The 21,749-nt window shown below is 44.3% G+C and overlaps 1 protein-coding gene across 3 annotated transcripts in view; it reads left to right on the forward strand.

Moving 5' to 3' along the window:
- The window catches only part of ARHGAP26 (Rho GTPase activating protein 26), a 317,439-nt gene that overhangs the window by 73,714 nt on the left and 221,976 nt on the right, over positions 1–21,749 (forward strand). For all 3 annotated transcript variants that reach the window (XR_013346871.1, XM_077824357.1, XM_077824358.1), the window contains 4 exons: positions 11,860–11,955; positions 15,155–15,216; positions 16,662–16,733; positions 19,316–19,417. Coding sequence is in view for 2 of the 3 variants with exons in the window: in XM_077824357.1 (XP_077680483.1) it covers positions 11,860–11,955; positions 15,155–15,216; positions 16,662–16,733; positions 19,316–19,417 (332 nt within the window). In the remaining variant the exon portion in view is untranslated. The remainder of the gene's footprint in view (positions 1–11,859; positions 11,956–15,154; positions 15,217–16,661; positions 16,734–19,315; positions 19,418–21,749) is intronic.

Below are 21,749 nucleotides of genomic sequence, written 5' to 3' on the forward strand. Positions count from 1 at the left end.
TATGTTGTAAAACACCTTGAGGTTGGGAGAAGTTGCTGCTGTAACCATAAATCCATTGGCTCTGCAAATGGTCTCTTTGGTCCTTAGCTTGCTTTATTTTAGTGTTCGAACAGTCTCAGTTTAGAGCAGTCTCTAGAGGGAAGCTCAGATATTTTTTTCTGCTCTGTGGTGCAGATAAATTCACTGAAAATGAGCAGGGATTAGACAACTTCATCGGATGACGTGTCTGTTTAACCCCTCAGATGCCACTCCTTGGTTTCAGGCAAGATGGGAGCTTTTCACACAACCCTATGGCCATATAGGGGCTACTCTCACCATACTCATAGGGTCAGATTCATCCTTGGTGTAATGCTATGCCTTAAAGCAATTGAGGCTCTGATATGCCACTGTAAATCCAGGTGAAACCTTACATAATACACATGGGTATTTCTAATGTTCTGCCATGGGACTCCTGTACTGTGGGTAAACACCGCTCTCCCAAAGCTTATTCTAACAGTATGCAGGCAAGATGTCTTTATTATAATTACATAGCTCCATAGTTGTGCACGGCACATTGGAGAAGAGACAGATCTTACAATTAAGATTAGAACAGGAGGTGACCATGGAAGGGGCATAAAAATAGGTGAGAAAGAGGTAAGGACAAGAAGGTTGCATGGCCTCTTAAGAAGGTAGTGCTGATGCCTTGATGGCTAGGTTTCTTTAGATACTGTTCAGTGACTCGATGTGGGTAGAACTGTAGTTCATAAGCAACCCTGAAACCCAGGTTTCAAGCAGGGACTGAAAAGGAGACATGGTTGATGGAGTCAGGAAGGGAGTTTCAGGCCCGGGGGCACCATGAAAGAAGAAAGAGAGAGGAGCTTGAGATAGAGTATGAAAGGGGACATCCAGATGAGCAGGCTGCGGTGTGGACACACACATGCATGCACAGAAAGTAGGATGGGCATCAAAGAGTCAAAGGTAGGATGGCGTGACAGGAGATTGGAGTCTGTGGGTTTGTATCGGCAGCCCTCACTCATCCCGATGCTGGGAATTAATGCAGCGCTGTGCCTAGTTGTATGACCATGATTGTCTCGAGCATTGTTACCTGTTGCTTGCTGAAATCTGAAGCCCTCCTTCTGTTATAGGGTCTTTCTGAGTCTCCTGCTCCTGGGTATTATGCAGGAATGATGCACTGCCCAGCTGTCACAGGGAAATGCTTTGAGGCTCTTGTTGATAGAGGGCGAAATTGCTCCCCAAACAATGAACAAGCAAGGAGACCCCACAAAACAATGACCTAGAACTCCACTGGTGGGAATGCACCTTCTGGGGTTCACCCAAGATTATAGTAGGTAAAACCTGTTTGGCTAAGAAGCTGTCCCAAGGGAGCTTTCAGAGGGCCCTTTCTCTGTTGGACTCAGTCACAGTAAGAACACGGCAAATGCCAGATTGGAATGTCACTTTCCAACCCCGTTCCTCATCTGAAATCTGCTTTGGCAATGCTACTTGATTTCACGAGCTCCCGGGATGAGATGCCTCTCGATCGGCATAAGAGGCAGAGTACTGGCCCAGGCTGTCAACATCTGCTGGATTCAGTTTTTCATTTAAAGGAGCAGTGTAACTCCTTTTTAGAGCTGGGCAAAATCTGGATGTTCTCTATGGTCACATTTATGATCTGGAAGTTGAATTTTTGCTCATATTTGAATGGGAAAGTCCCCTTCAAAACTCTGATGAGCAGTCCATATAATACTTATAATCTCATTTATATAAAACTGTTCTCTGTCTGTAGTCAGCTTTTCTTTATGCATAAATTCTGCTGGGCATAGACCTCCCCCCTCCCCCAGCCCCTAATGGCAGTGAAAATGAAGAATAAGGGTAGAAAGTAATGTGGAAAGAAGTGCTTTATAGCACTACCCTCTTAAGACATATACAGTCTAATGCTGACTTGCCCAGGTGTCTCTGACTGTATGATCCTTTTAAATGGCTAGGTTACGTTAATGTCGGCTCCTCTCATCTCGGCTTCTCTCCTGGCTTCCTTTGGATTCTCTTTTCATATATTTTGGCAGGACTTTTTATTTGTAAACCTCCTTCCAGGAAGGTTGACATTCTCCAAAAGGAAAGTGCTACTGTAGTTATTACCATAAATTTTCAGCCTGTAACCCTATATTATAATAATGAGCCAATACATCATTTTTAAAAGGGCATTTTATTTGGATTATGAGTTGCCATAGTTACATGGTCAGACCTGCCATGTGTAGTACTTGAGCCTGCTTTCTGTTAAGTTAACTTTCCTGGAATGATCATTCTAACACTACTTTGAAATTTCAGTGCAAAAGAACAGGATGTGTTTGGCTGCATCTTAGGTGAAGACTTTACAGTTTGGGGAGGATAGTATTGAGAGGGGATGTGATGAAAGCATCACATGAGCGTATCCTAAAGATCAGAGGCCAGAAGGAAAATTACAAGGACCCAACATTTTTTAAAACCTCAGAGTTCTTTTGTACCCAATTCATGAGTTTTGAACACTTGGAGTTGGCACTACTGTATATGTATGTGCAGCACCTAGCACAATGGGGCCCTGATCTCAGCGGGGGCCTAAGCACAACTGTAATATTCCTAGTAAGCCCTATTCTGTGGGATATGTCTTATGCCCCAATTCTGCATTTGGCTCTGCTAATACAGTGCCTTCCTCCTGTGTGGTGCCCTATAGAAGTCACTGAAGCTCCACAGGGCTCCACACCAATAGATTAGCAGGGTTGGGGCCTCAAAGAATAATTATCCTCAGACCACCTGAAAAGGGAGGGTGTTTATCCTTCAAGCATTCTTTAATTCACATGTGTTACAGGTCATATTTCATTGCTTGTCTGGTCCAGGAGAGAGAGCACTAGACTCTTGTCCACTTTTTTCCCACCTCAGTGTAGTTTCTCTCTCTCTCTCTCTCTCTCTCTGTGGGTGTGGATTTTTTGAGATAAAATTTGACACTATCCATGACAGCTCACCACAAGCACCTACTCCTGCTGCTGGCCCAACCCTACCAACTGAGTGGTGTCTCAGCTGATAGGAGAGTCCTTTTGCTCTTCCATTTTACCACCAAGGCTGCATAGAAGAGTTGCTGTGCTGTGGGGCACTTGTAAAATTTCAGTCATGCTCTTGGTGGGAAAGTAGCTCCTTGCAATGACTCTTTCTGCTCTGTGGCACCGTTCTCATCTGGTACCAGCCTGCTTGCAATAAGCTACCTCTCACTTCTTCCAGGTTAGACTTTCAAGATGAACTACTCCACTGTCATTGCTCTAGACTTAGTTGAAACATTTTCACTGACATTTCATTTAAGTGAAAAACCGGGAGAGTAGGGATAGTGAAAACTTTCCTAGCAAGTGTTGTCCATTTTCTGACCAGCTGGTCACAACATTTTCATCTAAACAAAATGTTGATCCAAGGGTGCAAAATCCCTTACTTATTTACTACTAATTACTTATTACTTACTAATAACTTACTAATTACTTATTTCAGGTTTAATTATGTAAAACAGTGGGTGGTATGGAGAAGGGAAGTTAGGATCTTTTCCTGACCCTTTCTTAGAATACCAGAATGAGGAGAGCATGATGAAATGAAAAAACAACACTTAAGAGGTAACTGAGGGTTTTTTTTAAAACCCAATTCATAATTTTATCAGTGGAACTCCTTGCCACGAGATATCACTGAGGCCAAGAACTTAACATGATATTAAAGAGGGTTAGATGAAAAATAACTCCAACAATTATTCTAATTTGGCTTGTGCCTTATAAAGTGTAATCCTATCACAAACTGCTAAGACTGATTAGGAAGAAACTTTTCCTGTGGTGTTTTTTTCACCTTCCTTTGCAGCATCTGATATTGGGAGCTCAGAGATACTGGACTAGGAGAATCCTTACTCTCTTCTGATATGACAATTGTTATGCCCAAGACTTTTACCAAGGTTTTCAAAAGATCCAGTCTCCTTGTAGTTACTGAAGAGGTCAGATATCAAATCTCTCATTTCTTATTCCTGGTACTCAAATCATTCTGAAGGCCCTTGGAGGCCATATTCACCTGCCCTGCCCCTCCCTCTATGATCTGTTCTCTTTTTTTAGTTTTGCCCATCCTACTTGGAAGTTGGTCACATTTTTCACCTGTTTCCCCATCTCTCTGGAAATCCTTCTTCTCTCCTTCACTTCAGATCCTATCCACAGGCATTTTTCCTTGGCATTTTGCTGGTTAAAACCAATTATGCACCATCTGATCTCTTTCCCCAACCTTGCCCTTTCCTAGTTCCATTATTGTAACAATGCTCGGTGAAGTACAGAGGGAGCAGAAATGGTGGTGGCAGAGAGAGCACGTCTGACTATTCATTCTCTTTTTTTGGTTTCAGAGTAACAGCCGTGTTAGTCTGTATTCGCAAAAAGAAAAGGAGTGAGCTGTAGCTCACGAAAGCTCATACTCAAATAAATTGGTTAGTCTCTAAGGTGCCACAAGTACTCCTTTTCTTTTTTCTATTTTTTTTTTTCACCTTTCTACCAGTGTACGAGACACTGACCAAAACTAAGCAAATGGATTTTGTGGCAGGAGACCATACTGGCTGTTTTACCTCATTCTTGATTTGATTTTTTTTTTTTTTTAAATTGCATTAGACAGGCAGTTAGAAATATAAATGCCTGGGGCATTGAAATATTATTTAAGTGCCACATAACAATGTGTCTGTATTTGAATTTTTGCTTCCAAAACAAGCTTCATTATTCTGGTTATGCATCAGAATTTTGGGGATCCAGTACCCAAGGGGGTTAAATGCAGAGAATTTGCAGTATGCACAAATAGTACATTTATTCATGAGGGTTGCTGGAAACTGACAAAACTGGATTCTTGAATGTGCCTGAACAGACTGTATCATTAGTCTCCTTCCTAAATTTTTTTATTGATATCTTTTCTGTCAAACCCATGTAAAAAAAAAACATACAAATTCCTCCCTTGTGAATCCACTGGTGTCCTCTTGTCTTTGTAACATCTATTTGAGTGGTTATCAAATACATTCCTTTCATACTTTATCTGCCATGTCACAGGACACCACCTAATGGTGGCTGAGAACTTGGGTTAGTATGCAGTTCATAGATGATAGATCCAGTACAAAAGCTTTTCCGGCTCTGCTTGTAATGTTTGCCTAATTTCAGGTTTACTTAAAAATTAAGATCTAGCCAGGTTCTCTAAGGCTTGCAAACATTGTGTGTGAGTCAAACTTATGTGGAATTATGTGGTCATGCATGATTTTGCTCCCTGCCTCCCCATACAAGGCAAAACACAGCAATTTCAACTGAGCGTCCCTGGGATTTTGAATTTGTTCATCTGCAAAACTCAAAGTAAAATTGTATGAGTAGGGCTGTACCAAATTCACGGCCATGAAAAACGCGTCATGGACCGTGAAATCTGGTCTTTCGTGTGCTTTTACCCTATATAAATGTATAGGGAAGACCAGTTTCTCCAGTTAAGGGTCCTACCCAAAAGAGGTTACTGGGAATGGGGTGTCACAAGGTTATTTTATGGGGGGGGTCACGGTATTACTATCCTTACTTCTGCTCTGCCTTCGGAGCTGGGCGGCCAGGGAGCGGTGGCTGTTGGCCAGGCACCCAGCTCTGAAGGCAGTCCCCTGCCAGCAGCAGCGCAGAAGTAAGGGTGGCAATACCATTCCATGCCACCTTTACGTCTCTGCTGTTGCCTTCAGAGCTGGGCGGCAGGAGAGTGGCAGCTGCTGACTGAGGGCCCAGCTTTGCAGGCAGCAGTGCTGAAGTAAAAGTGTCAATACCGTACCATGCCATCCTTACTTCTGCACTGCTGCTGGCAGTGGCTCTGCCTTCAGAGCTGGGCTTTTGGCCAGCAGCCACCGCTCTCCAGCTCTGAAGGCAGCTGTTGTCAGTAGCAGCACAGAAGTAAGGTTAGCAGTACCGCAACCCGACCCCCCCCCCACAACTCCTTTTTGGGTCAGGACCCCTACAATTAGAATACTATGAAATTTCAATTTAAATAGCTGAAATCATGCAGTTTACGATTTAAAAAAAATCCTATGACTGTGGAATTGACCAAAATGGACCGTGAATCTGGTAGGGCCCTATGTATGAGAGGTGGCTGGGAAAGGGTGGGCAGGGTGTGTGTGTGTACTTGTGCAGACTAAGCCTGATTCAGACAGATTGACAATGATTCAGACATGCCCCTGAGAATTCAAGGTGTCAGTTTATATACAGAGCTAGGTAATAGTTACCAAGATGCGGTGAAGAGCAACCTGGCTCCGTTTGGCTCAGACACACACATTATTTCACGGTTTCCTTCCGTGACACTGAGAGACCAAAATCAACTTGGCCTCCAAATGTTTTGAGGTTTGTCTCCGTGTCCTTGGCCAATTTATATAGCAAGTGCTAAGGGATCCTTATGCATCTGCCAGAAGAGATGAAGCCTTCATGCCTTTTGAGATTTAAAAAAAAAAATTGATTTCTTCTGCCTTTCAGCCACCTCTTCTATTACTTTTCATTTCAGGGCCACTACCATAGCTCAACAATGCATGTTGTTGTTAAGAACACCATAAATTATTAAAAAGGAAAGCATTTTAAAACATCAAATCTTTCTTTTCACTGTTTGCTGATTACATTCTCTATTAATCTTCAACTCTGTGGGGTGGAGACTAGTAAATTTCACTTTCTGGCTCTCATGTGCTATCACAATGCTGCAATGTTTGGGTTGTAAACAATGCAAAGGGACCTGTACATTGAGCAAATTGCTTTCATTACATTTTTTTAAAAAAAAGATGCTGACAGAAACACTTGTTAATCTTAGGTTTTTAAAAAGTTTAGTTTTTAGGAAACCAGTGTTTTGGGAGCCTAAACGTGCCAATGCTGTTTTAAGTATTGACACAGAAAGGGGAACAGAAAACCCATTTGTCTTTATTTACATGAGATGGTTCTTAAATCATTTTTTTGTAATAGATGAGATATGCAAAATGGTCTCATCCCTATCCCTCTCTTTCTAGCCTCATCTGCACAGCGCCCTTGGTACATTCAGGTTGTCTTTAATTTAGCTGCCTGGTTTATTCCTTGTAATTTGATCGTGTGGTTTAGCAAGTAGCTGTGAGCAATTTTCATTTATCTCTGTGTGCTGGAAATTATCTGTCTCCTGTCCTCTGTCTATTTATAATGCACTGTGGGAGACTGTTGAAGTGTAGCAAAAGACAGGCGTGGTCTTTGAAGGCTGTCACTTTGCTCTGAAGCACTTCTGCTTAGCTTATACCACAAAGAATGTTTGAAATGAGCAGCCGAGTGCAGATCTTAAGCCAGCCTCACTATAATGGTCCACACATCTGCACCTAAAATAGTTCATGTAGCTAGTTGGGGTTCAGAAATTTGCTTATGAACGGCAAGCATGTGCAGCTGCTACATAACAGGTGAATGTATCGACCCCATCAGAATTCAGAAGTACACTCAGGGATGATCTTGAGCTTGGAGTCACAGAAACTCCTGAACTCTAAGGTTGGCTGTGCTGATGACATGCTGGAAGACCTTGGACAAGTCCCTTTTTGAATTTTTGTCTCCCACTTCCCCAGCTATCTAGTCTATATTGTGGTTTTCTATAATGCTGAAGGATTTTCCTGGTAAATTAGTTTTATGTAGCAATATTCCGTATGTCTTAGGGTAGGGAGTCGAGCTGGACCTAGGGTGACCATATGTCCCATTTTGGCCAGGACAGTCCCTTTTTTAAGCCCCGTCCCTGCTGTCCTGACTTTTTTGGCAAAAGTGAGCATTTGTCCCATTTGCTCTTGTCAGCTGGCTCAGTTGGCAAGAGCAAATGGGACAAATGCTCACTTTTGTCAAAAACGTGGGGTGCCCTGTAGAGGAACAGTGTGGAGTGGAGCGGCCAGCATGGTTCAAGTGACCAGCGACAGCCTTGAGCGGGGGGATAGCAGGGCTTGGGCGAGCGACTGGGGCCAGGGAGGCGAGGGAAGTGGGGGGCAAGCAGCTGGGACCAGCTCCAGGTGGGGGCTGGCAGGCAGGTGAGCAACTGGAGGGAGGGGCTCAGGCCAGCCCTGGGCAGTGTCCCTTTGGGAAATATGATCACCCTAACCGGACTAGACTGTCCCTCATTGACCAAAATGATCCTCAGATGCCTTCAGTGGGAAGGAGATGATGGTATCCATGCTAATGCTTAAATGCTTTCCTCCCATCTGAGCAGCATAACTTCAACGTTGCCTAGGTTTAGTTTTGAAGCAGCTGTTTTTCATCCAGGTGCTGGTTTCCTGTAGACCCCAGGGCATCATTGTGACATCATTAGGTGCGACCATGAGAAGAGCGAGAACACAGGTGCCACCAGTGTATGGCTGGCCATGGAGGCTGTGTGTTCTCACCACACACGGTTCCATGGAGATGAAATGGATCCCGGTGATGTCCTCAGGCTGGGGGCTTTTGGAGAAGTGGTGCAGTTGCCCATCACCACAATGGATCCTGTATTGCTACAGCAGAGCTAGGAAAAGAGCCCAATTGTCCCGGCTCCCAGTTTCTTGTACAAAACACTGATGCTGAAATGGATGCGGTTGAAACGTTAATATGATTGACCTTGGTTTATTCTCAGTCATGTTTTATGCTACTGGTTTGAAATGGGCTGAAATGTGTGAGCTGGACTCCGTGTGTGCTTGGCTCATTGCCAGCTTTTTTACCAGCTTCTCTCCACTCCCCCTCTCCATGCCAGAATGTGGCATTTGGATCCTGCCCAGAAAGCTGCGGGAGTGAATGATGTTGTAGTAAATCTGTTTTGACTGGGGAATCTGCAGCACATAATATAGTCAGGATGTCATTAAGCCTCTGGTGTGCTTAAAGGGACGACGAGTACAGCAAAATATGCTGCAAACAAAACCAGGAGCCCCGAAGGTCAGCATTGAGCTTGGAAACAGGAAGTGGCTCCTTGTGTACTTAACGTCAATTTCTTTATTATTAGCTACACAAACAGAAGGTCGGCATAGCTCCTGAGTGATCAAGTTAAACTCTGAACCCTCACAAGCTCACCAGCCCTGCGGCAGCGAGCAAGAGTTTAGTTCCCTCTCCTGTATATCAAATGCTGAAACAGAAGGTGGTTTGTTTTTTTTTTTTTTTTTTGCAAATCAGTCAGAACACTTTGTGGGCTGGGGGTTTATGTGACCACGCCCACCCCCAATAAACCAATATTGTCGGCTTCAGCGTAACCAGAATTCAGCATTCCACGTATTGGGGTTTTTAATAACGATTTTCTGGAAAAATAACATGCACCTGCACCTGCATGCACCACCCCTGACCCGTTCGCTACATTGGCCCTTAATATAAGCAGCATTTCAGATAACTTAGGTAGGGACTTGTGGGTTGACGACCATGCTTCCCTGGCAGTGCGTTAATTGGAGAGGCCTCACCCCAACACACTATGCTTCCCAATTCCTGAAGAAAGATTTGAGGCCATACAGCCCACGGTATGTAATGCTGCAGCTGCATTCTTGTGCTCCCTGAATGCTCTGCCCCTCTGCTCTTCTGAGGGCTTTGTATCGTCCAGGAGCAAAACTCTGAGAGAGTAAAAGAACAAACCACCTTCACTCTGCCCTCCCCCAAAGTTCCCTTTTAAAATATCCCCCAACCCCCCAGCAAAACAACCCAGAGAAGCAAAAAGGCTGCTTTGTAAAATACAAATGAACTACTGTACGTGCACCCCCCAAAGCCTCCTGCAGTGATCCTGGAACTCCGAGGGGCAGGCTGGATTCCTCCATTGTCCCAAGTAAATTATGGGGATTGGGGAGAGAGAAAAGCAATGGGATGCCAGGACTTTTTGCTGACACAATGTTTAGGGGGCTGGAAAACCAGTTTGACCAGTAAGTGGAGCCTGGGAATGGCGTGGCAGCAGCACATAAAGAGATGAAAGGTGTGTGTAGATAATGGAAGCTGTATGTGATGAGGGGAAACGGCTACTTTGTGCTTGACATTGAGTATCCTTCAGCGGATAAACCTATTTGAAATCAGGAGGAAACAGGCACCGATTTCTGAGATGCATTCTTTTGGTCTTGAGGGGATGCGACCAAGTAACTTAGGTCCAAAAGCATGAGCCATTCTAGCTTTGCTGTATAAGTGGCAGCACAAAAAGCAAAGCAACCACATAAAGGATGAGACAGTAAAGAGCTGGGCGATTTTTAGTAACAAGTAAAGAGACTTTTATGCAAAAGACATTTGTCTTGGGAGTATCCTTTTAAAAAATGTAAACGTTTTGTTCCCATGTCCCTTCCCGGCAGCTGAGCCATGTGCTTGTGGGTAATTGTCCTGATGACCAGAACAGCTTCCAAAAGTCCCTTTGCACTTTGCTCCTCCCCCCTCAAAAGAAGCACAAATGGTCCCTTTTGAGATCTCTGTGGGTCACAAATATGCATTTCTTGAAATGGAATGGAACAGTGACGTTCTGTTGCCTTCTGAAGGTAAAAAGACCTTCACAAAGCAGTGATTGTCCTTCCTTCCATTCATGTCATAACTGGCAGGTTTTGCTGGCTCACTGACCTTTCTTTCTGATGCTGGATCCTTTCCCGAGCCTGGATGACATGTTCACTTTCCTAGGACGATCATCTTGCTTATTGTGTGTGACAGAATTCTTTTCCCTCTTCAGGTGGCCTGAGCCTGCATACACTGCAAGGTGTAACTTCACTTGCATTGAAACCTTTGCGGGAATCAGGGCCTAGGTGTTCATGCAATGGCTTGCCCCCGGTGATGATAAGAGTGGGGATAGTCAGTTCAGATAACATAAAGACTAACACCTCAGCCAAAAACTGAAGATAATTATCGCTTGAAGTTTGGGGAGAGTTTTGTTGGCTTATTCCTTCCTATTTATACTCACTGACTGGAAAGGATTGATCACCTCTTTTGCTGCCGTATTGTCTGCCTTACGAGTTTTTTAAAAGTGGTGTTGAGAAACGTCTTTTTGTTGAGAGAGAAAGAAATGTCACTGAATTCTGTGAAATTGGGTGGAGCTATCGGGGAATAGGAGTGAGGAAGTAAAGTAAATCATCTTACAGTTAGATCCGGTGACTGGTGGGATTTCCAAAGCCTCTACGTGACTCAGGAGCACGGTTCATACCCAGAGCCAATTGGCATTGTGCTCCTGAGACACTTAAGGGCTTTGGAAAACAGCCTGCCACATGCAAGGTGGTATGTGGTAACTTAATGGGGTTTGGATCGGGAACAGAAGCTGTGAATTGTAAAGTAATAAACAGGTGTATTATTAACTTCTTAGACAGCTCCTTTCAACCAAAAGAACCACAGGTCATGTGGAGGGTTAGCAAGCTATCTAGTGGAATCGCATCACCCACCACTGAAATGCTGTTGTCGCCTGGGGTGAATTGGGCAGCTGATGAACAGTGCGCGGGAACACCATGTACCAGTTAATGGCAGAAAAGAGGCAGAATGTGATTCATTACCCATTTAGACTTCAGCTGGGACAGCTGGGCTACCATTCATACTCTTCTGCAGAGTTCGGTGGGATCCTTGAGGATAACAGGTCAGGATATTTAAACTCATGTCTCCTATACTACAGTGCAGGGACATTGGTTTAGCACTTATTCAGAGGGAAGAATTCCGTTCAGCATGTGGGGTGAAATGCTGGTCGCATAGAAGACAATGACAAAACTCCCGCTGTCATCAGTGGTGCCAGGATTTCACCCCTGGAATCTCTCTTGGTTGGCAGGGTCTATGCACCTCAATCAAGTACTCTCGAGGCAAGCAGGCTGAGCTTGGGGGAGATATGTCAGTGCCGAGGTGACATGGCTGACTATTGCATACTTTTTAATACCTCTGATTTTTCATTTTTTCCCCTTCTCTCTCCCTCCCCACTTCTCAACAGATCTGTCTTCAGCAAAGCGGAAGTTTGCAGATTCCCTAAATGAGTTTAAATTCCGATGTATAGGAGATGCAGAAACGGATGATGAAATATGCATAGGTAAGTGGAAAGGCTACATTTGTTAAAGGGATCTCTCTTGATATTTCTGGATCAAGCTAATCAGAAAGCGAGGTGCATAGACATGTGATAGAAATACATGTGAAGTATCAATGGACCCAGAAGCCCCACTAAACTCCTTCCCAACCTGCAGAAACAATATCTCCCTTTTAACCCAGCCTTTGTGTGAAGCCCAGCGAAATTGGAATCTTGCAGTTTGCCCTGAAGTTGGCTCTGTCAAGCCCAGGGAAAGAGAGTTCCAGAGTCCAGGGCTTTTCATCGGCAATACCCTGTCACTAGCCCCTTCCCATTTTAAAGCAGTGAATCTGGTGGGACATAGGCATGGCTAAATATAGCAAGTTCCTGATCCAAAAGAGAAGCAACCTTCTTATTAAGCAGTGTTGAAAAAAGCACGCCTGGCCACTGCTATCTGGACAAACAGAAGGAGATGAGGATCCAGTTGGATTCCTCAGGTTGTGATCCTGGTAACAAAACATGGCCTTTTACTTTAGTGCAAAGGAGCAGCTAGTTCTAGTTCTAGCTCCTCTAGGTGTTTTTCCCTAGCTAACCACCATTAGCCCCCTCCTATCCAGGTTGATCCGTCAGGCTTTTTACACACAAACAGGAGTCTATATAACTAAACTGGATTTAAGTCTCATCTTTAGTAAGAGTGTCCTATTTCAACTGAACTTAAATTGATGATTTTTTATTTATTTATTTTTTAACCAAACCCCAGTCTCACTTAGGCAGTGAAAGGGCTTGTCAGATGAGATGACCAAGTGTACTGGTCATACCTCACATCCTAGGTGAGATGCCCTAGATCCCCTGTGAGACAGACCCAGCAGAGGATAAAGAATTGCCCTTTGGGTAGCTCACTTTCAAGACTAATGCAACATCTCTTTTTCTTTGGGGCTGGGAGTATAGTTTTGTGGCTGCACTTCTTACAAATCGGTTGGTTTTTTTTTATGGTTAACTGTCAATAATAGAGATGAAAAAGAGCTATTGAGTCATCCAGTCCATCCCCAAGGGTCTGGGAGTGGGGGATTGCACAATAAACTTGCCAGATCATGGCTGTACATGTCTAGCAGCCTAATTTAAGGGCCTATGGGTTGTTTTTGGGAAGATATAGTAGGGAAAAGCCAGGCTGGTATATATTGTTCCTCCCAACCATGGTTCTGCTCAGGTAGACCAGCTTTCCAGCACCACTGGAAAAGTCCACAGTTCAGAATTTCCTCTTTGTGTGTATGTCACTAAAATATAAGGACAGAAACAAATCTGAATTGATTGGTTTTCCAGGTGACATAAAATAAATAAATTTGCAACAAAGTGCAATAAAATGCTAAAGGAATTGGCGGCTGTGATTGCAGAGCCATTGGCCATTATCTTTGAAAACTCGTGGCGAACGGGGGAAGTCCCAGATGACTGGAAAAAGGCTAATGTAGTGCCAATTTTTAAAAAAGGGAAGAAGGAGGATCCTGGGAACTACAGGCCAGTCAGCCTCACCTCAGTCCCCAGAAAAATCATGGAGCAGGTCTCAAAGAATAAATCCTGAAGCACTTACATGAGAGGAAAGTGATCAGGAACAGTCAGCATGGATTCACCAAGGGAAGGTCATGCCTGACTAATCTAATCGCCTTCTATGATGAGATTACTGGTTTTGTAGATGAAGGGAAAGCAGTGGATGTATTGTTTCTTGACTTTAGCAAAGCTTTTGACACGGTTTCCCACAGTATTCTTGTCAGCAAGTTAAAGAAGTATGGGCTGGATGAATGCACTATAAGGTGGGTAGAAAGTTGGCTAGATTGTCAGGCTCAACGGGTAGTGATCAATGGCTCCATGTCTAGTTGGCAGCCGGTGTCAAGTGGAGTGCCCCAGGGGTCGGTCCTGGGGCCGGTTTTGTTCAATATCTTCATAAATGATCTGGAGGATGGTGTGGATTGCACTCTCAGCAAATTTGCAGATGATACTAAACTAGGAGGAGTGGTAGATATGCTGGAGGGCAGGGATAGGATACAGAGGGACCTGGACAAATTGGAGGATTGGGCCAAAAGAAATCTGATGAGGTTCAATAAGGATAAGTGCAGGGTCCTGCACTTAGGACGGAAGAACCCAATGCACCGCTACAGACTAGGGACCGAATGGCTAGGCAGCAGTTGTGCGGAAAAGGACCTAGGGGTGACAGTGGACGAGAAGCTGGATATGAGTCAGCAGTGTGCCCTTGTTGCTAAGAAGGCCAATGGCATTTTGGGATGTATAAGTAGGGGCATAGCGAGCAGATCGAGGGACGTGATCGTCCCCCTCTATTTGACATTGGTGAGGCCTCATCTGGAGTATTGTGTCCAGTTTTGGGCCCCACACTACAGGAAGGATGTGGATAAATTGGAGAGAGTCCAGCGAAGGGCAACAAAAATGATTAGGGGTCTAGAACACATGATTTATGAGGAGAGGCTGAGGGAACTGGGATTGTTTAGTCTGCAGAAGAGAAGAATGAGGGGGGATTTGATAGCTGCTTTCAACTACCTGAGAGGTGGTTCCAGAGAAGATGGTTCTAGACTATTCTCAGTGGTAGAAGAGGATAGGACAAGGAGTAATGGTCTCAAGTTGCAGTGGGGGAGGTTTAGGTTGCATATTAGGAAAAACTTTTTCACTAGGAGGGTGGTGAAACACTGGAATGCGTTACCTAGGGAGGTGGTAGAATCTCCTTCCTTAGAAGTTTTTAAGGTCAGGCTTGACAAAGCCCTGGCTGGGATGATTTAATTGGGGATTGGTCCTGCTTTGAGCAGGGGGTTGGACTAGATGACCTCTTGAGCTCCCTTCCAACCCTGATATTCTATGATTCTATGAATTCGAACCTGGAGCAGACTTGTACATGCAAGGCTGCAAATATTGCTTCATATCCCACTAACAGTATAGCTGTGCCACAAGGGAGTTCCATGCACTTGTTCAGAAGAGACCTGCATGCAGCTACTCGTGAATATATTCCAACAAAATTCAAAAGCCAATTCTTTGCTCTTATTAGCAGATATTAATGAACAGCCAACCTGCTAATAAAGTAAGGATGTAACGGCATGATCTAGCTCGACTGCCTGGTATTTTGTGTTAGGAGTAACTAACTGCTGGAAATGTGTAGCCCAAACTTCTTTAACTTTAGAGACTTTACAGCCCATTTTATATACTGAATCTGCTGGTGTGTCTCTTTCAGCAAAATCCCTGCAAGAATTTGCCACCGTTCTCCGGAATCTCGAAGATGAGCGAATGCGCATGGTATGGACTTTGAGGCTTATGGCTTCTGAGTTAAACCTTCTTCTGTATGATCCTTTGATAAAGGGGAGGGTTGGCAAGGAGTTCAGGGTCACTATGGTGTTGGGAGACGCCTATCGTCTGCTCACATAGGCTGGAGAGTAAAGCGGGGCTTTAGGTACCTCGGCCTGAGGTCTGTGGTGAATTGAAACTGGTGGGTGCATTGAACTGATTTTGAGATGTGGGCTTGTGGCATGAAATGGGCTGACCAGAGTCCCTTCACCAGGTCTTGGCAACTTTCAAATGGGTATTAGGTTCTATTACGGATGCAGTGATGACTCCTCCTGACCTATGTACTAGAGGGAGAAGGGGCTGGCTGCATGACTTCTATAGGGGTGGGGTGCAAAGCTGTTATGCGAGTCCCTCTTGCCTGTTTTGGCCACGGGCCACTGTGTAGCTAACTAGCCAGGATTACTGGGTTTTATGCCTGAAAGAATGGGAATATTTATTCTTAGGGACTGAGTCTCGGCAGTATGCCGGGGGGCAGCAAGTCACAACGAGCTGTGACTTAATCTAACAGGCCTCACATTGACGGAACACAGGCCCAATTATTCTTTTCAGGCTGTTGGTACATTTTTGCTTTCACTCTCAGTGCGGTGTCTCTGCTGCCGCCAAGTGCAGAAGCAGCTTTAGGTTAAGATACAATGTGTTTCGTTCCTCCCAGCAGTGCGATAACCTGTGGGTTTTCTATTTTGGGAAGGAAATTGGGTCCTCGCTTGTATCTGCAGATTTTCCACCTGGCTGGCTTTATGCTGTAAAGAACGTTCACTACTTTCATTTTCACATTTGGTGTTTTAAACTGAGTAACCCTGGTGCATGCAAGGTGTACCCTGCTATGCACCGGCACAATGGGGAGCATCCAGGGTAAATGGCTTAACAGTCTTGCTTCTGAATTCCTAGACAACAGGAGATGTAGGTTGGCTGGGAATGTGAGCTGGGCAGCTTTCTCTGGAAGAATTTAAGAGGTCACAAGTGTTGGTCAGTAGATGAATTAGGGCTTTGGAATTTGTAGACTCTGGCTTTGCTACTGACCATATACTTGACTCTGCAATGACTTTTCTCCATATGATGGGCAAATTACCGCCCCCCTCTATGTGCCTCAGTTTATCCATTTGTGAAGCGGGGTGATGACCCTGTCTCTGACAGGGGAGTTAATGTTTGCAAAGCATTTTGAGATCCTCTGATCAAAGACAAAGTGGTTCTTCATTTTGTTTTTTAGACGTTGGACAGGTTTAAACCACTTTTCATTGAAATGTGAATTCTGCCTTGTATAAATGCATAGGAAGGGAAGATCGCTGCCCTGAAGATCTTAACCCTAAATTGGACAGATACAAAGCAGTTAATAACCAAGCAAGTGTGAGTAGACAATGCGGGAGAGATGATGATAATCTGTGCCTTTATCTCATCAGATTGAGAATGCTGGTGAGGTCCTGATCACTCCACTGGAGAAATTCCGCAAGGAGCAAATTGGTGCTGCTAAGGTAGGTCAGCTGTGTTTCCGTGCACTGTGAATTGACTGCAATTTCTGCACACGCTCACAACTAGAAAGGCCTGAAAAGGGTAAAAATGTAATGAATACTTTCCCTAGTTTCCCCCCACCCCCGAAACGAAATTTGATTGAAATGTGCATAGCGATGACCAGCTCAGTTTTGAGGGAGCCAGGGGATTTGTACATGCAGACCTGTACCATCTACTGGATGTGAGGAGGTCACCCATGGGAGGGAAGAGCTTCCAAAAGTTTCACGCCTTCTGTTTAAATTCTTATCTGAACATCTCTGCTCTGGCAGTGGGGTCATTCAGACTTCTAGCCCTGATCACGGTCCTTTGGTACATCTGACCCTGTTTGAAAGCAGGTGGCATAGGACGAGGACCAAGTGAACACAAAGTTAAGCAAACTTTTTTTTTTTAATTAATTCAAACCTCAAGCAAAGTTTGCATTACTTAGATGAAGTTCTCAACTGATTTTTTTTTCTCCAGATCAATTCCCCACATCCCATATGTATAACTGGAATGGGTTCAGTTTTGTCCAGGTCAATTCCCCCATCCCTACTGTGTAACCGGAACGTATTCAGTTTTAATTTAGAAGAGCTTTGCTAAACAGGGCAAATCTCAAATAGATGACTACAGAACCAGTATCTGTCATGGCTGCTATTGAAGCACAAGCCATGGTTTTTGCCTCTTTCCTGTCTTTTCACTGAAATTAAAATTGCAGCTTTGTCTTCTGTCTGCTGCTCTCCTGTTACTATAACAACCTGTTTCTGCCTGCAGGAAACATAAGTTAATGTGTATGAGTTTCAATACCTGTATTCAGTAGCATGTAGGGGCAGCATGGAGGGGCCTCTGCTAGATTAGAATCCTGTTGTGAAAGGCACAGTGGCTTGGTCTAGTATGGCAATTCCTATGCTGCTTTAGGGAGAAGTCTGTAGCTGAAAAAGATCCTTCAGAAATGGACTGTTGCAGGTATCCGATATTACGGAGATGGTTGTGCTGTCCCTCAGAGCAGTGCCTTAGCAGGGTGTCAGCTGTGGGTGCAAAGAAGGCAAACTACCTGTGCAGATCCAGACCTTGTTAATCTCCATAGACCTTTGAAGGATATGGCTCATTGTATTATGATGGGCTGGCAGTTTGTGTGCATTGCTGTTTTATGTTGGGGGTAGCAAGTGGAGTATTTATTCCAAAGAGGGAAAGAGAAAGAGCTAGTATATTCAGCCAAAGTGTCTCTGTTGGCATTTAACCAGAATTGTAAACGCTCCTTAACTTCAGAAGATTCCTCTGGGATCCTCTCAGCACCTGGGGAAGTGGCCAGGACCTTGGGAAACACTTACGGTGCTGAGGGAGGAGATTCTGCTGCCTCCTGTATGGTAGGTGTGAATTCTGGTGCTGATAGGAGCTATGGGAGCTGCTGGACTTGGTTCCTGATGGGACGTTATTAGCAATTGGTCTCTTTTTAGAGCAGCGACTGGAGTAGCCCCATGGCACTGCACAGATTTAAAAACATTACATTACCAGAATATTTAGAAGGGGCTCTAGAATTTCATGCCAATTTTTTCTTAATCTGTTTCAGATTAGTATGGGGCTTTTTTCCTTCTCCATGTGTGTGAGATGGTGGTGTCCGCTGGTGGGTATTGCAACAAAATGGCTGTGGCTGATAAATGTCAGTAACATCCATGAGGAGGCACCTGCAGTGGTAGCTCTGGTTATTTTACAGTGCTCGTAGGAGAGAGCTTTGATTACAGTGCATTCTCTATTACTGAGCCACATAGTGAATGCATTGTTTGTGTGAAATAACATGCTGAATTTCCAGGTACATTTGTGTCACCTCTAAGGTTTGAGTTCAGCAGACTTTTTCAAAATTGCAGATCCCACTGAAACCACTGGGCCCAGTTCAGATCTTGTAAAAGAGAAAAATCCCTTTTCGCCTACTTACGTCAGAGATGAATTTGGCTCCTGCTATTGACTGACTTTGTACTTTTCTTCCTGGGGACAGAAAAGGAATGTGCAGTTTGTGACTTTCTGCACTGACTTTGGCATATTTGCTGTTGAGGGGGAAAATAAGTCACCTAGGCAGTTCTTTTCTTTCAGTATTGTAGCATGGTGAACTCCACTGTTCTTGGTTCTTTAGAAGCACTCCATTATTTCCCCCCTTAGTTTTCATAGACACATGTTGGTTAAAATTCCTTTGATGAGACCGTGTTACATTGGAACTACATTCCCTGTTGGAAATGGTTCGTTCACATTCAGTTGACCACAGCGAGGCTGCTGGTGTGCTGAGACCACTGCCCCTTGTGCTGACCAGCATTGTCTCATGTTGTTTCCTTGCACCTGTCGTCTCTTGTCTGGCACTTAGAATGTAAGCTGTTTGGGGCAGGGACAATTTTTGGTCTGTGTTTGAACAGTGTCGAGCACAGTAGGGTCTTGGTCCATGACTTGGACTCCTAGCTGCTGTGGTAACACCAGTAATATCATTGTCTTGGTGTTGGCCCCCTAAGGAGCCAGTGTCATGTGCCTGCTCTTGATGGTTTAATGTGACATTTGTTTCGTGGTTTTTGGGTTTTTTTGGTAGGATGCCAAGAAGAAATACGACAAGGAGACGGAGAAGTATTGTGGTGTCTTGGAAAAGCACTTAAACTTGTCTTCTAAGAAGAAAGAATCCCAACTTCAAGAGGTGAGAGCAAGCTCTTGTTTTCAACTTCTGGCATTCTCCTGAGTCATGATCTCTAGCTACAACTAGCAGAACCCACCGTGTGGCTGTAAAATGGATATGTTCATGCTGACCGAGAATGATGGGTTTTTCTCTCTGTTGTGGTAAAATGAATCCAAGATACCACCAAAAGGACAATGACTAGGCGGGGAGAGACAGTTTGTGGTTAAAAGCACAGGATATCAGGAGACTAGAGTCTTACTCCTGGGTCTGCCACAGACATCCTGTATCAACTTTGCTAAGTTGCTTCCCTGCTTTGTGCCTCAATTTCCTAGCCCGTAAAATGGGCTCATTAATACCTAATAAACAGGAAAAATTGTGAGCTTAATTCAGTAATGTTTCAAAACTGCATAAAACCCTCTAATTCAGATGGAAGCTATCTAATTAACAACAATTTACTGTGCCAAACACTAGGTAAGGGTACATCTATCTACACTGCAAACCAACCAAAAAATGACACGCTCCCACCCCCTTCCACCACAGTGGAGAGCCTCGGATTCCAGGTCTACGGACTCGGGCTTGCAGGGCTTGTGCTATGGCTGTAAAAACAGCTGAGTGGATGTTTTGGCTTGGGCTGGGACTAGAGCTGGTGCTCTGGCTTCAGACCCGGAGTTCTAGCCCAAACCGGAATGTCTACACCAGTATTTTTAGTGGTGTAGCATGAGCCTGAGTCTGTAGACCTGGTCTCTGAAGCGCTCTGCTACCGTGTGTGTGTGCGTGTGCAGGAAGGGGAGGGCTCTCTCTCTTTTTTTTTTTTTTTTTTTTTCTCCTCAATGTAGACATACCCAAAGTCACTCCTGTGAACTTCAGTGCTCCCTGAGCTGCCCTAAGGTCTGTTTTTTGATCTGCCCGGGGCATTATCCATTTATTGGCCTTAGAGAATGACTTCTGTGAAAGAGATCTTGGCCAAAGCTTGTAAGTTTTTTGTGACAGGGACTGTCTTTTTATTCTGTGTTTGTATAGCGTCTAGCACAATAGGGTCCTACTCCATGGCTGGGGCTGCTCGGCAATATGAGAATACAAATAATAAATAATAATTACTTGCCTTTCTAAAATCTAAAGTCAATCAAACCCATCCCCCCATAAATCCCCGTAATTATCCACATTTGTCTCCTGATTCACAGGACTGCACAAGCCAGTTGTAAGTCCTGATTAATCTGCCCCTGCTGGAGAGCATGGATAATCTGTTATTTATTACTTATAATACAGCAGTGCCCTCGGGCCTCAGTCGTGGTCGTGGTTTGTTGTATCAGGCTGCTAAATATTGTGATCTAGTTACTCCTTCGTCACCATTTTACTTTAAGCATTCGAAGTACTGCATGTTCAATGCTGTGCCTTATTGGAGTGGGAGGATTCCGTTTTAGAGCGGGGAGGGAAAGCGGTATAGAACGCGTTATGCCATTTAAAATGAGTGTTCCTTGAGCATTAGGGTACCTTTCTCCAAGGAAAAGCCTAATAATGGCAGTAGATACTGTGTTGGTATTGCTCCAATGTAACTGCAATAAAGAGCTGTAGAGGAAATCAGGGTAGCAGCCCTGAATACCAGTGCCATCTGGTGGAGATTTTTTTATGTTCAACTTTGGTTTTGGGGGCCTATTGCAAAGAAGAGAATACTTAGCATAGGCCCATGCTTTCAGACTTGCTTGCATAAAAGTAAGGCACCTCATTCCATGTTTAGGCACCCAAATAAAAGGCCTGATTTTCACAGGTATGCAGCACCCACAGCTCCCGTTGATTTAAAAAATACAGAACGAGTTATGTAAGCAAACCCTCTTTGAAAGTCATGGCCCTTTAGGTGCCTTAAATTGGAATGGGGCATCTAACTCTAGGCCTCCATGTTTGAAAATGTTGGCTTTGGTTCTTCATGGCATATAAAAGTAGTACAACTTATTTTCTTAGCTTGTGAACTGGGATTCCAGAGAGGGGAAGTCAGCCAGAGGAATGACAGATGCATGTTGAAAAGTATGCAGTTGGTGGCGTGGTGGTAACTTTAGAAGAGGGTGTACTGTGCCTTATTGGCACTATATAGCTGCATTGTAGGGCCCGACCTACTAAGAGACAGTAATTCATGTGTGGGAAAGGGAAACCCTTCACTTTGTACCAACTTCCTCTTACTGCCAATACATCTGGGAGAGTGAAATATCTTCATGTACAATCGTTATAGTAAAGGGAAGGGGGAGAGAACCTGGGAATTCTCTTTAGCTCTACAGCTCTGGCTGTTGGACAGTTTACACAGCACAGGAAGTCTAATTTGCCATTTAATTGCTGGCAAGTCCAATATACTGTATCACGTTTT

Source organism: Eretmochelys imbricata, chromosome 8, assembly GCF_965152235.1.
Source record: "Eretmochelys imbricata isolate rEreImb1 chromosome 8, rEreImb1.hap1, whole genome shotgun sequence".
Lineage (NCBI taxonomy): Eukaryota > Metazoa > Chordata > Testudines > Cheloniidae > Eretmochelys > Eretmochelys imbricata.